General features: G+C 41.6%; 1 protein-coding gene across 3 annotated transcripts in view; it reads left to right on the forward strand.

Moving 5' to 3' along the window:
- Nucleotides 1–15,244, forward strand: part of CADPS (calcium dependent secretion activator) — a 494,204-nt gene that overhangs the window by 304,021 nt on the left and 174,939 nt on the right. For all 3 annotated transcript variants that reach the window (XM_009200417.4, XM_009200423.4, XM_009200406.4), the window contains exon 8: nt 3,185–3,324. In XM_009200417.4, coding sequence (XP_009198681.3) covers nt 3,185–3,324 — 140 coding nt within the window. The remainder of the gene's footprint in view (nt 1–3,184; nt 3,325–15,244) is intronic.

A 15,244-nucleotide genomic window follows, 5' to 3' on the forward strand; every position in this document is an offset into this window, starting at 1 on the left:
TTTCTTGCATCCTTCCCAACCCTGCAATATTATAGGACTGTAGGCCTGCTGTGTCCAATCATTTGTGCTATGCACAGAGCAAATAGGAATAATGACAGGTAAAAACCCTTAACCTCACGAAGCTTAAGGGACACAGACATAAAACCAGAAATTATAGTGCAACATGGGAAGTGTTCTGTTAGGCCAAAAAGGAAAAAAAAAAAAAAACACCTGGAAATGAAGCACTTAGCAAGAAGGCAGAATCCAGTCATCCAGACTGAGGGGCAGGGATTCCTTCCTGGGGTATGCAAGAGGTACCGAGAGAGATATAAGCTAAGTCGAGGAGGGGATCCGTCAGGTAAAGGCTGAAGGTAAAGCAGTCCCCCAGCAGGTCCTGCCTTGTGTGCCCAGGCAACTAGGAGAAGCCACGGCTGGCTGGAGTGCAGCTACTGCAGGGGGTGGGTCGTGGCGGCCACATCAGCATCCTCACATCAAAGCACAGCACACATGGTCCGCGGCTGAACTGACAAAGTACTTGATTAGCAGCCTGGAATGTCCAGATGAGGTGTCTGGTCTGCTTGGGACTCATGTGCACCCAGAAGGACCCTCATAATTCAGCATCACTGACACATACAAATGAGTCATCAGCCTGTCAGGGGCATCCAGGGTGGGGGCAAAGACAGAAGAGAGCTGTGGTCACTTCATCTCTCCATCCACCCTGGAAAAGAGGTCTCCCCAGCAAGCAATTGCACATGGAAAGAAGTCTTTGTGGCACAGCCGGTAATGAGCTGCGGCCATTGCATCACGAATGGACACCATATTGCCAGTGGGAAGCACGCCCAGAATCCATATGGCGAAAGGCCTGTTAATGAGCTCCGGGTGCCCAGAGCACTGCTCCCTCTGTGATTTTGCCAAACAGGCAGGAGCAGACAGAAGCCCAGGGCCTTTCTTACTTACTGCTGTTCTGGCCCTGGATGGGGTGTCTCTTACCGGCACCTCCCTTCCTGACTTCCCAGCACATCTCACCACTACCTCTCTTAGGCCAGACCACCTCAGGATGGAGGGTCAGCTTCACTGAGATCAGCAGCTGCCTCAAAGTGTCGGGCCTCGGGATGTGGCACGTGATACAGGGTGACATGTAAGAACAGGCAGTTCCTGGAGAAAAGGGAGCGGTCTCCATGACCCAGCAGTGCCCTACCTCACTCATTTCCTCCCAGCATCTGTCCTATGACATGTTGCAGTTCTCTGGTGCCAGTTAAGTGAATTTATACATTTTATGCTGGAACTGGAACTGAATGAACCCTTACAAAATAAATAAGCGGCCTCAGAAGATAACTGCACAAAAGCTCTGATTTGGAGGTAGTACTAGCAATGCAAGCCTGGCAAACAAGAAAATGGTGGGGCCAACACCTGACCTACTAGCAAACATTCTGTCACTCATATCATGAGATAAAAACAATGCCAATGTAATCAGATGGGACAAGATGTCAGTCAAGACATGATGAAATTATTTAGAAGACTATTCGAACTATGGATTTATTACCAATGTCATCAACAATGTACCTTGCCCTAAATGTTATGTGGTACCTTAGATATAGCTAATAATACCACAACCACCACAATTCGCAAGTTATTCCAAAATATGGGTTTTTAAATCTTTAGCCCATCTTTGATTTGTGTATATTTTATGACATATGCAATAAGGTAATATATTAATACAAAGTAAACTTATATAACATAAAATGTTAGCATATAGATACTGGGCTAATTGCTCAAAAACATTATACTAAAATAGCGCACGATCATAAAACATTGACAGCCTCTGTTCTGAAAAATCAGGCTTTTCTGTATTTCAATCATGTCATAAGACATTGGGAAGACTTGAAATTTGTGGTTAGCAAGAATGTATATTTCATCGGAGATAAGGAATTTAATGAAGAAAAAGGGTCAGGCCCAGAAAGAGAAGGGCTAAGAAATCAGCATAAATGAAGCACAGCTAAGTGGGCTGATTTATTTTTTTCTCTGCCATGGCCTCCTCCTCCTCCTCTCAGCAGTCTTATTCCACAATCACACAGGAAGCCATACGTGTCTACCCTTCAAGCATGGGCCAAGCTTGCATGACTAGTGAAGCTGATACAGCATCTAGAAGGCCAGAGTGTCCCCCCATGAGACCGTGAGCCCCTCACAGCCACCTCCAGAGGTGAAAGAAGCCCAGGAAAGGGGCCCGCCGTCCCTGCACCTGGAGAAAATAAATACTTTGAAAACAGCCAAAGCAACGTGCCACAAACCAGGGCATGCTGCCATCACAGAAGCAAATCTTAGCAAGCCCAGCTTTTGTTGTGCCTATATTTAGTTATTGTTCCCTTAGTTTCAGGGATTTTCCAAATATTCCATTCCTCCCTAAATGCATGTTCCCCAGATCCCTTGTGGCTCCTGAGAACTCTGTGATCACAAAGCGAAAAAGTGGATTTAGTGAGTTACTCACTTCCTGTTTCACTCTCAGAATTCCAGACAATAAGAATGGATGCAGAAGACCCAAATTAAACTGCCATCTCTGAAGCACACTGGTGAAAGGCATTTCCTAAGAGCTCATCCTTCCTCCAGTCATGTGTGCTTTCATCCATGCCTGGGCAAAGTTGGGTGTTGTGTGATAAGATTTCCAGACCAGGTGAAATCAGATTGAAATGTGTGACTCCAAGCAAGTCCCTTTCCTTCCCTGAGTCTCACATTTCTCATCCATCAAATAAGGTTCCTTCCATTTTCCCCGGGGGCCTTGAGGAATTTCTCCTCTTGAAAAGTGAAAGAAATCCTAAAGAATGAAGAAAAAGGACTCTCTCATATTAAGCATATTTCTTCCTTTTATGCATCCATCTTCTTATACAAAGACGTAGAGAATAATGTGTGGACAATGTTCTCCATTCTGGGTTTGTTTAGTACATCTGAACATTAGAAAAGTCAAAGCAGAATCACAGAAATCATGATTTTCATGACAGAATGATCATTACAGAATTACAGAAAACTTTACTTTTATAAAATTTGCCAGGAAGAGAAGGAAGGAGCAAAAGAATGCGTTTCTGTCCCCAGGCATGGCTGCTCCACAGTGAGAACTGTTCAAGTCACTCCACTACTCAGAATCAAAGTTTCTCATCTATAAAAACATAATCGTGCTTCTCTTTCCTAGCTGCTTGTCCTTTTTCCCCTACAGGTTATTCTCCATCCCACCCCGAACAGCCCCAAACAGTCAGAGTGGCACAAAATGGCAGTCTCCAAAAACTGCCCTGACCAAGATCTGAAAATCAAACTTGCTGTCCGAATGGATAAGCCTCAAAACATGAAGCATTCTGGGTAAGTGTTTCTTCCCCAACTAGCAGTTTTGGACACACGTCTGTTCATTTCTCAAAACAAAAACAGAAGCAAACACAAGATCTTCAGAGAACTATGTAGAAAGAAATATAAAGGATCCATATTAAAATATTTTACTTTGATATTTACTGTAATCTCCCTCAATTCTTAGGAGGACTGTATTTGCATTTTTCTGTCAAGATAGAAAAATGTCCTTCTCTTTCTCTAATAGCGTTTCTAGGACAATTCAAAACTGTCTAAGCAGCATGCTAGGTGATTCTAGTTTGGGGAGGTCCTGTAGGCTCTGTGTACCTTGTCAGAGGCATCCAGATCATTCAGACTCTACATATGGCTCACTCACACCTCAATCAGCAACCACATCTTCAAGGTGTGAGCAGCAGGGACAGGCCACCTTCAACCAATTCACATTTAATATATTTTAGTATTTAGTGCAGCATTTAAATGAATGAGGAAAAATAGAAAATCTGTGATCATCTTCATTTTCTTAAGGTTTGAGAAAAATGACCAATTAATTTCAAGTGAAGTAAAAAGAATAGGTAAGATGCCATATTTTTTTTTTTTTTTTACAAATAAAACCAGTGATATTTCTAGAAAATGTTTGTTGATGACTGAGTATGTGGTGAGCCATGACCTATTAAACTAAATCACATGGATCTCATTATCTCAGAAAACATGATAATTGTGTAACTCTGAAAAGGGAGAGTTTAACTGGTAGAAGGGAATGGAGTGTTCGGCGGGTATTCTGCAGGTACACTGCCAACTGGCTATCATTCTACTCAGCCCCTCTGGGCCCTAGAGAAGTCTCATTAATTCTTTTTTGGGTGTATATATATTGATGATAAGGCTCAAAGTGTTAAAAGTGCCGTTAAAAATGAGGGTTACAGCTGGGCACGGTGTCTTACGCCTGTAATCCCAGCACTTTGGGAGGCCAAGGCAGGAGGATCACCTGAGGTCAGGATTTGAGACCAGCCTGACCAACACGATAAAACTCCATCTCTACTAAAAATACAAAAAAAAATTAGCTAAGCATGGTGGCGGGCGCCTGTAATCCTAGCTATTCAAGAGGCTGAGGCGGGAGAATCGCTTGAACTCGGGAGGCGGAGGTTGCTGTGAGCCAAGATTGCTCCATTACACTCCAGCCTGGGCAACAGAGTGAGACTCCATCTCAAAAAAAAAAAAAAAAGAGGGTTGGTTAGATGTACTAGAGGTTTGGGGAATTCAGAAACCCAATTTCAGGGCCTAGCCGTGATTAAGACAAGATTAAACAGAAACTCACATGAAGTCCAGGACAGGAATTGAACTTCCCAGTAGATGAGCAGACCACAGCAGCATGCAGTCAGAGAGTAAAAACAGGAGCCTAGCCACGGTGCCTCGGAGTTCTAGGAAGCGAAAAAAGCCCAAGGTTCCAGAGAAAAACAAAGACCTACCAGTCAGGGCACCAGAGAGGTTCAGGTATGAAGGGTTCCAGAGGAAGCAAAGGTCACCTGTGAGCTGGAGACCAGTGACTCAACGCCAGGTTTGGTTTGGATTCAGAGAATTTGCTTTGCGTTGTCTTGAGGCCAAATTATTCCAAGCCTGAGATGGGATTAGGGCAAAGCTCTTCTACCTGGGGTGTGAAAACGCCATAGGAGCGTATGCAGGGCCCTAAGTATACACTCAGTCCTTTGTCAAGTGTCCAGGATAAAGTACAACCAGATTTTCTTCAATTAAATTAGAATGCCGTGAAACATTGCTGAGGTCTACCGTTCTTCCTTCTTATCATGCTCCTGGTATATATTCTGACAATATTCATGGAATTTCTTCCTAATATGTCTTCCCCCTGTGATGAACATCCTACTTTCAAGACAAAGGGGTTGATAATTCAGTTAGGTTTCTGTAGTACACAAGAAAAGATCTGCATCTTTAGCAAAATCCTGCCTCATAAATACTCCGTAAATATTTGCTAAAGGAACCAGCACATGAGTGAGCAGAACAGACATAGAAAGAGAGAGAGAGAGAGACAAAGGGGATAGGGCAGATCAAAGAGAGAAAATAGAGAACAGAATATGAATGAACGTATCTGTCCTCTAAACTGCTTTTTTTTCAACTTCCTTTAAAAAGATGATCAGTGCCTCAACCCACATTCAAGTCCCCTTTGAAACATTGTACTAGGAAGTTTATTCTGTCACTTATTCTCCACAACAACCACTTGACACAGGTATTATTTTCCCTATTGGATGAATTTCCATTTCCCACATTTTCTTCATTCACTCTGCTGGAAACTGAACTAACTGATTTGGATTGGGGAATTTTTGTGTTGATTTGTTTGTAAAATTATTAACATATTTCAGGCTACCTTGACCCTACAGATGACAGAAGAAATATGTAGCTCACTTCTGACAGGTTCCATAGCTATTTCATATTGCTAGACTTCCATTTTAAAATTACCCCTGCCAGGAAATACACCAAGAGAGCTTAAAATAGCTCTGAAAAGTGAACGGTGGATGCCTTAATAACACCATCAGACCCAATGTGGCCTAAATCAGGGGTGAACAACTGTAGTTGCCTAAGGGACTATTCAGGGAAAATAAAAATGTTTATGGACTACAATATTTTTTCCATTTAAACTTAAAATAGTTTTACTGAGCCCAGTTGTGTAAAGGAGGATAGAAATACGAGAGCAATGTCACAGCTTAGAAAATGGAAGAAAAAAAGGAAAAAAAAAAATTGAGACAGGATATGGCTCTGTCACCCAGGCGGGAGTGCAGCAGCCTGATCTCTGCTCACTGCAGCCTTTGCCTCCCAGGCTCAAGCCATCCTCCCACCTCTGCCTCCCAAGTAGCTGGGACCACAGGTGTGCACCACCACACCCAGCTAATTTTTGTATTTTTTGGTAGAGATGAGGTTTTGCCAGGCTGATCTCAAACTCCTGGACTCAAACAATCTGCCTGCCTTGGCTTCCCAAAGTTCTGGGATTACAGGCATGAGCCACCATGACCAGACGAAAAAGGAATTTTTAAGAAGCATAGCTGAGGTTATAAATTGTTTCCACATTAAGGTTTTTGTAAACATAAAAGGAACATAAGCATCACTGGGAATTATGAATATTGGTGTGCACTGTGGTTCTTTGAATGAGCCACTGGGCCATTCAGAATAACTTTATTGAATAGAAATGTGTCAATGGGAAAAATCAACACTGCTTCTGGATCTCAAAATGTTAGTATCTGGGCATATTTGAGAATCAGCAACTCCTAGGTGCCTTTCTAATTTTCATCTTTTTTATCTGTATGGTGTTTTCAAGTTCAGGAAGTACGTTCACATCCATTGTTATTTTATCACTGAAACTGCCTCACAAGGAGTAGGTATTATCATTCTCCCATCTTAATAAATGAACCCCCCTTCACCCAGATACCCAGACCAAAAACCTTGAAGTGATCATTGACATTTTTCTTCCTCATCCACCATCAATTTTTGTATTTCTTTTTGAGACAGGGTCTTGCTCTGTCACCTAGACTGGACTGCAAAGGTGCAATCCTAGCTTACTGCAGCCTTGACCTCCTGGGCTCAAGCAGTCCTCCCACATCAGCCTCCCAAGTAGCTGGGACTATAGCCATGTACTACCACGCCCAGCTAAGATTTACAAAAAATATATATATAGAGAGAGAGAGAGATGGGATCTCACTATATTGCCTTGGTGGTTCTCAAACTCTTAGCCTTAAGCAATCCTCCCCCCTCAGCCTCTCAAAGGGCTGGGATTACAGGCATGAGCCACCAAACCTGGCCATCATCAAATTCTTTTCCCTCTGTCTTCAAGATAAATCTAGAATTCAACCCTTCACCCCTGCCTCCATATCACCATTGGCCTCCAAGCCTCCATTGCTGCTTCCCTTCACTTGCTGCTCCTGCCTCATAAGCAGTTCCCTGCTTCTGCCCCTGCCTCCCAGTATTCTATTTCCTACCATGAAGCAAGGGAATTTTATTTAAAAAACGCAAGTCGGATCCTGCCACTCGAATGCAGGAAAACCTCCAGTGATTCCCCATCTCATTCAGAGTAAAAGCCAATGTTGTTACCATGACTACGAGACCCTGCCTACCTGGTCTTGATCACTGTTCCAGCCACATTGGCCTCCTTGCTCTTCCTCCCAGGCACAAAGTACACCCCCATCTGAAGGCCCTTGTCCCGGCTGTTTCCCTTCTCTTTCACCCAGATCTCCAACATTTCTATACCTTATCAGAAAGCCTTACCTGGCCCACCTGTGTCCTCCCTCTCTCTCTTACTCTGTTTTGTTTTCACCAGAGCTGTTTTCATTTATATCATATACTTCTTTATTTGTTAGTTCGTTGTCTGTCTTTCCCACTAGACTGTGAGTTCCTTGTCAGAAGGGAAATTTGTCCCCTTTTTTCACAGGACCTTCATACAGACACTGACATGTAGCAAAAGTCCAGTGAATTATTTATTGTTTAGATGAATAAGTGAATAAATGAACCCCCATTTACACTTAGAGAAATTGGAGCTTAAAGTCGTTAAAAGTCTTGCCCAAGTCAGAGCAAGCATTAGAGCTGGGTCCACAGTTATTGCTTTCAATCCAACCTTAACTGAGGACCTGAAGCTTGACTAAAATAGAGAGCTCCTCATGGCTCCACATTTAATTCATTCAATGAATCACAGTCCACCAACCAGGAGTAATTTGCAGCAATTCTGATTATCCTTGTATTTTTTTAAAAACTTCAAAAGGAATACAGTTTGTAACACTCGGCTATCCTCTTAAAATCTCTTTTCCCCTTCCATTTCTTTAGCTGTGCTACTGTTCTAGACCTCTTGTTCTTCAAAATCATCGCACTTCTCTCCTCCTCATAGGTCTCCAAGACACCACTCTTTCTGGCACAGACTCTAAAACCAGGGTACTGGAATAGACTAATTAAATATCTTCAGTGTTTCATTTTATCTCCCTTGTTGACTTCTTATCTATAAATGTCAATTAGATCAAGTCAGTTTATAGTGTTGTTCAAATAATCTATATCCTTACTGATTTTCTGTCATTCATTTAGAGGAAGCTCTCAATCTCTTACTACAATTTTAAATTTGTTCCTCCTTGTAGTTATGTCTGGTTTTGCTTCATATATTTTGCAGCTTTGTTGTTAGCTGCATAAACATTTAAGATTGCTATGTCTTCTTGATTGATTTACTCCTTTATCATTATGAAATAATCTTCTTGATCCTCAGCAATATTCTTTTCCTGCAATTTACTTTGTATGACAGTGATATAGCCCCTCCAGTTTTTTTAATAAAAAAAGTGTTAGCATGGTAAATCTTTTTTTCTATCTTTTTATTTTTAACCTATTTGTGTCTTTTATAAAGTGCATTTTTTATAGGAAGCATAGAATGCGGTCTAAGTTTTTAACTCAGATTTGAAGATCTCTGCCTTTTAGTTGATATATTTAGCCTAATTACATTTAATGTTATTATTGATAGATTTAAACTTATTTTGTTATTTGTCATCCTCGCTTTTTATTTTCTGTTTGTCCTATCTGATCTTTGTTCCCTTTTTCCTATTTTTCTGCCTTCTTTGGAATTAGCTGAATATCTTTGTGATTCTACTTTGTCTTCTTTATTATCCCTAAATGCCAATTAGGTCAAATTGCCTGGAATGAAATTCTTGCCACAACCACTTACTAGCTGTAGGCAAGTTTCTTAACCCCTCTGGACTACATTTTGCTCAACATAAAACAGAAATAACAACAGTGTTTGTCTTGTAGGGTTGTTGTGAGGACTAAATGAGCTAATACATGTACAGTATGTAGAACAAGGTCTGATACATGGTAACAGCTACAGCTATAGAAGAGTTATTGTTGTTAGTGGTGTTGGTTGTAATCATCATTGTTATTTGCTTTTATCTATTCTTTGTACTTTTCCCCAGCCCATGCTTCTTCTTGCTGGGCTGCTGTAAGATAGCTGAGGTACCTGGAGTCTGCCTGCTCTGCATACTCTCCTTCACACCCAAGAAGAGGACAAAAGCATCCCTGTAGGAATCATGGTTCTTGTCTCACTGTGACTTCTATTCTTATAAGAAATTTTTATGAAGAATTTCTGACAAGGAGGAATAAGTTCAAGAGACCTATTGTACAATATGATGACTATGATTCATAACAATATATTGTATACTTGACAGTTGCAAGAGTAGATATTTAATAAAGAGAGCTATGTTACTAATTCACATTAAATTCACAAATTTCATATGAGAGAAGACTGTCCCTTTTTTTATTCAAATGAAAAGTTGCAAGCATTGCCATGGGTGCTACCCTGCCAAGTAGTCCCAGAGCAGAGGGACACTCAGGCCACGGTGGTCTTCCATGATTCAGCAATTTTGGGGGATCCCTGGAACTTAAGTTGAACACAGATGAATCTTCCTCTTATATTTTTAATCCCTTGTAGGTTGCTCTCTCTGGCCTCTCATATAACTAAAATGTCCCCAGTGAATAACATGAATGTCAGTGACCCAGTAGCAAGAATTTTACAAAAATGTCATAAGAGAGGATACGTTCAAATCATGATGCAAAATATGGCCTGAAGCTCCAAACCCAGACATGTGTACCTCACTTTCCTTCTCAACAGATGTGCACCCAAAAGTTGAATGTGAGTTCAAATAAAGAATCCAAAGAGAAACCCTTTGCAAAGTTGGTAATTATTTACTCTTTCTACTAGGACTGCTTTTTTTTTTTTTTCTTTTTTTTCTTTTTTTTTTTTTTTTTTTTTTGAGACAATCTTGCTCTGTCACCCAGGCTGAAGTGCAGTGGCATGATCTCAGCTCACTGCAACCTCTGCTTCCAGGTTCAACTGATACTCATACCTCAGCCTCCTGAGTAGCCAGGACTACAGATGCATACCACCATGCCCAGCTAATTTTTTTTTTTTTTCAGTAGAGATGGGGTTTCACCATGTTGACCAGGCTGGTCTCAATCTCCTAACCTCAACTGATCTGTCCACCTCGGCCTCCCAAAGTGCTAGGAGTACAGGTGTGAGCCACTGTGAGGACTGCTGTTTTTACTACTACAAATAGTAGCACACATAACAACAACGATAATACTTATCCAGTCCTTACCACGTGCCAGTGAGCATGCTCAGTGCTTGACACATATCACCCCCATGAGTTCTCACAAGAACTCTATAAAGTAACTATTATGTTATCCCCATTTTACAGCTAAGGAAACTGAGGCACAGGGCAGCTAAGCCAAAGGAAAGTTAATGACAGAGCCAAAATTTCCACTTAGGTGTTTCTCCTTTAGTCTGAGATCTAACCACTGGTCTAAACTGCCTCTCAGTACATTAGAATGCTGCTTTATCTATTGGTAAATCCAGATTTCCACATATCCGGACAGCCTGAAGACAGAGAGTTCAGGGCCACTAATGCCCACACAAATAGATCTGCCTGTAGTGTGAGGAGCTAGGAGGGAAGCCACCTGTATGTCTGCAGTAACAGAACTTCCATCTGCTCCAGGTACTGTGCATCCCATTTAATGAGCATGTTTCCACCCAAGAAAACGCAGAGCCGGAGCTGACTAGACAGAAACAGTACATCTCAGCCCTCAGTTTTTCTTGGTTTTGACACCTTCTGGTATGTGCCAAATTAGCAATAAATTCTGGGGAAAACCTCAGAGGGAAAGCCCCTCCCTCAAGCAGACTTTCCGAAGGAAAATTGTTGTTTTTTCTCTGATCCCACCAGCTTTCCCATTCAGAAGCCTTTAACCAGAAATCCCCTCTGTTCAATTAGAATCGTGACTCATGTTCTTACTTCAAAAAAAGAAATCAAAGTTTGTCATCTAGAAAGGAGGAGGAAGAGTGTGAAGAAGAGGGTGCTTTAGAGTCAGACTTTCTGAGTTTAATTTCTGACTGTGTCCTTTATCCACTGTGGAACCTGGGAAAGTTACTTAAACTTTCTTAGCCTCAGCTCCCTCAACTGTAAAACAGGAATAATAGTATATAATGATATAGCTAATAGTAAGTATTTACTTTAACTTAGCTATTGTTCTAAGCACTTTATGTTTCTACTTTAATCCTCACACCCTTGAGGTAGGTACCATTATTATTATCCCCATTGTATAGATGAGAAAACCAAAGTAGAGATAACTCTAGTAATTTATTTGCCCAAGATTGCACATGAATCTGGGTAACGTATCTCCACATTTAAGCTCTTAACTCCTCCAGATGAGTGTAATAAATTCACATAAAGTGCCTGGCACAGCACAGAAAACTTGTAACACTTCACTAAGTAGTAGTTATTGTTTTTATTATGAAGTAGTTAACGATTCAATATGAATTACACTGAATAGGTTCTATGAACTTCTTCTTCTACTTTTATTCTCATGTATTATGATTATATACACAATAGATGTTGTAGCTGTATTCACTGTTGCAAATCTCTTTCTATGGATGCAAAGTAAAGAGAAAGCGTTAGTAGCTGCCAGATATAATTCCAGAAAAGTGTGAGGCTGTTACAATCTTGCTAGTCATTACTTAAAAAACTACAAAATTTCTTGCCCACTTCCTGAATTTGATTTTTTACATCATCTACTTCCCTACGTACCTAAGTCCAAGATTTCCTTTCACATATTTAACTTATTGTTTGCTGCTAAAATGATACATTTTCCTCTGCCCATAGAGAGATTTTGTAATAAAGCTGACATTTATTGTGCATCTACTTCCTGACGTGCCTCATGCTTATACTTCACAAGCACTGTCTCATTTAATCCTCACAACAGCCCTATTAGTGAGGAACCATTATTGACCTGTCTTACGGAGCACCAAGAGGTTAAGCATCTTGACCAACATCTCACAGTAACTGGTAGAACTAGAACTGGAAGATTATACTCTTAACTGTTACAAGCCAATAATCTCTCTCCTTAGCCCTGGCTGAACCTCCCTCTTATGTCCATTTATTCCATGAATACATTAATATATTATTTTAAGCACTGACCAGGACAGCTAGATGATCTATGTAACCCCAGAGCTGTTTGCGCCGGCCTTAGCCGCAGCACAGGGCTGATAAACTTATCAGTCATCCGGTCAATGCTCCCTGCCTCAGCTTTGGTCCAGCCATCACTTCTCTTGCCTGAGCCCCTGTGACCAGCTCTTCACTGATCTCTTTGCTTTCTCTCTTGCCACCCCCTTCCTCCTACAGTGTATTCTCTATCCAGCAGCCAGTGAGATCTTCTTAAATAGAAATATGATTGTATCCCCCCCCCTTTTAAAACCCTTCCATAGTTTCCCATTCATATTTAGAATAAGCATACTGGCGATCTGATTTACCCATTTAAGAGGTCAGTCTAGCTACCGCAGGATGAATGGAGAATAGACACAAGAAGGAAAGTAGGAAAGTCCATTAGCAGACTCCTGTCATGGTCCAGGTGGTGTTGATGGTGACTTGACTGGGTAGTTGCAATAGGGATGGAATGATATGGGGTACATTTGGGAAGGCAAGCTTGAAGAACTTGGCAATGGATTACATGTTTTGTATGCAGTGTTTTAAAATCTCATCAGAAATCTTTAGAAAGATCGCTCTGATCTCTCAAGAGCATGGCGCTTAAAACCAACTGAACTATAACAAATGTCTATTGACCAGTTACCATATATCAGGAACTGATAGGAATTCAGAAAGAAGAACATGGTTCTGTGCTAGGTATTTAGAAAGCAGGATCAGAGTTCCTTCCCTCCAGAAACTCACAGTTCAATAGTAACAATAAATATAACCACAAATAAATTAAAGCTGTGTGATAATTGTAACAGCAGAATTATCTACAAGGCCTAGGAGATGATGTCATCAAAGTAAAGGTTTAAAGTGAGGGAGAATATGAGTTTTCCCATGAGGAACAGGGAGAAGGCATCCCAGGCAGCATAGGTTGTACCAAGTTACAGAGGTGTGAATTTTTATGGTGTGGTCAGGAATTACAGATACACAATGTAGATAATACAATGTGCGGGAACCAAGTCAAAGGTGTAAGCAGAGATGGAAAATGAAAAGTTTTTTAGGCTAGGTCAAGATGCTGGACTTTGTCCCTATAGGCTAAGGTTTTCCCGAGTGCATTCATGCCACTGATAGTACACTAGATTGTTTGAATGTTATACAGACGAGCATGGATCAGATATAATTGGCCTTCCTTATCCACAGGTTCTACATCTGAGAAATCAACCAACCATGGATGGGAAATATTTGGGGGGGGGGGAAAAACAATGAAAAATAAAAATACCATAATAAAAAATAATGTGAATTTAAAATAATACAGTAGAACAACTATTTACATAGTATTTACATTGTACAACGTATTATAGGTATTCTAGAGATGATTTAATATATATGGGAGGGGCCAGGCGAGGTGTCTCACACCTGTAATCCCAGCACTTTGGGAGGCCAAGGCAGGCAGATCAACTGAGGTCAAGAGTTCGAGACCAGCCTGGCCACATGGTGGAATCCCTCGCTCTACTGTAAATACAAAATTAGCCAGGCATGGTGGTACACATCTGTAATCCCAGCTACCAGGAGGCCGAGCATGACACCACTTGAACCCCAGGAGGTGAGGCTGCAGGAGGGAAATCATGCTTATTGCACTCCGCCTAAGGATGAGTGACTTATCTCTGCGAAAAAATTCTGAGACGAGCTCCGGCTCTGCCGCTCTGGTGGCTGGAGGTGTTGGACCCTGCTCACTGTAAGCTTCACCTCTGGCTCACACTCATTCTTCTGCCTCCCAGCCTCCGAGTAATTGACTCATGGCTGCCACTACGCCCAATTTTATTTTTTTTTTAGTGAGATGGGGTTTCACTGTGCCAGCCAGATGGTCCTGATCTCCTGACCTTGTGATCCCCTGCCTGGCCTCCCAAAGTGCTGGGATTACAGGCTGGAGCCACTGCCCGGCTGCACCTCCTTTTTTAAAAAGATGTAAGGGTTATATGTAAATATTTATAATGACATTTTATGTGGGCGTGGACTTGAGCGTCTGTGGATTTTGGTGTCTGCAGGGGTCCTGGAACCAATTCCCTGTAGGTGCTGGGGGACAAGTGTAATCATTTATGTATTTTAATGTGTGCTACATAATGTATAATTAGTATATCAAGCCTATAATATAGTTTCCTTTTCAAAATAAATGTATTCATGTTAAGTAAGTTAATTTAAAGAAAAATATCAAGTAAATCAATAGAATAGGTGAACAGATGTGGGACCAATCATGAAAATGAAATGTAAGAGGCCAAAGTTTGAGGCACTTTTCATATAAATGGCAGGGGAAGAGGGTAGGCACTGAAGGAATTTTAGCATGGAAAAGGCATGATAAGATTTGCAGGTGGTAAGCTCTGTCTCATTTCCAAGAATAGGATAAAAATCATTCTCGTGTCCCTGAAACCAATTAAGAGGTTCCTCTATAATTGTCCATGGAAGCAAAAAATGTGGGTGGGGACTGAAATAGTGGAAGTGGGAAGAGGGAAGACGGAGCCGTGAGGAACTCCCCAGGAGGTAAAAACTCAACTGCACTTGGCTATTGAGGAATAAGGATGAGGAAACAGAAGGACCCAGGATGACTCCTGGGTTTCTGGCTTGAAGGTCTGAGTAGATTTTGGCTGCCAGCCACTCTTTTTTTTTTTTTTTTTTTTTTTTTTTTTTTTGAGACGGAGTCTGGCTCTGTCGCCCAGGCTGGAGTGCAGTGGCCGGATCTCAGCTCACTGCAAGCTCCGCCTCCCGGGTTTACGCCATTCTCCTGCCTCAGCCTCCCGAGTAGCTGGGACTACAGGCGCCCGCCACCTTGCCCGGCTAGTTTTTTGTATTTTTTAGTAGAGACGGGGTTTCACCGTGTTAGCCAGGATGGTCTCGATCTTCTGACCTCGTGATCCGCCCGTCTCGGCCTCCCAAAGTGCTGGGATTACAGGCTTGAGCCACCGCGC

Source organism: Papio anubis, chromosome 2 (assembly GCF_008728515.1).
Source record: "Papio anubis isolate 15944 chromosome 2, Panubis1.0, whole genome shotgun sequence".
NCBI lineage: Eukaryota > Metazoa > Chordata > Mammalia > Primates > Cercopithecidae > Papio > Papio anubis.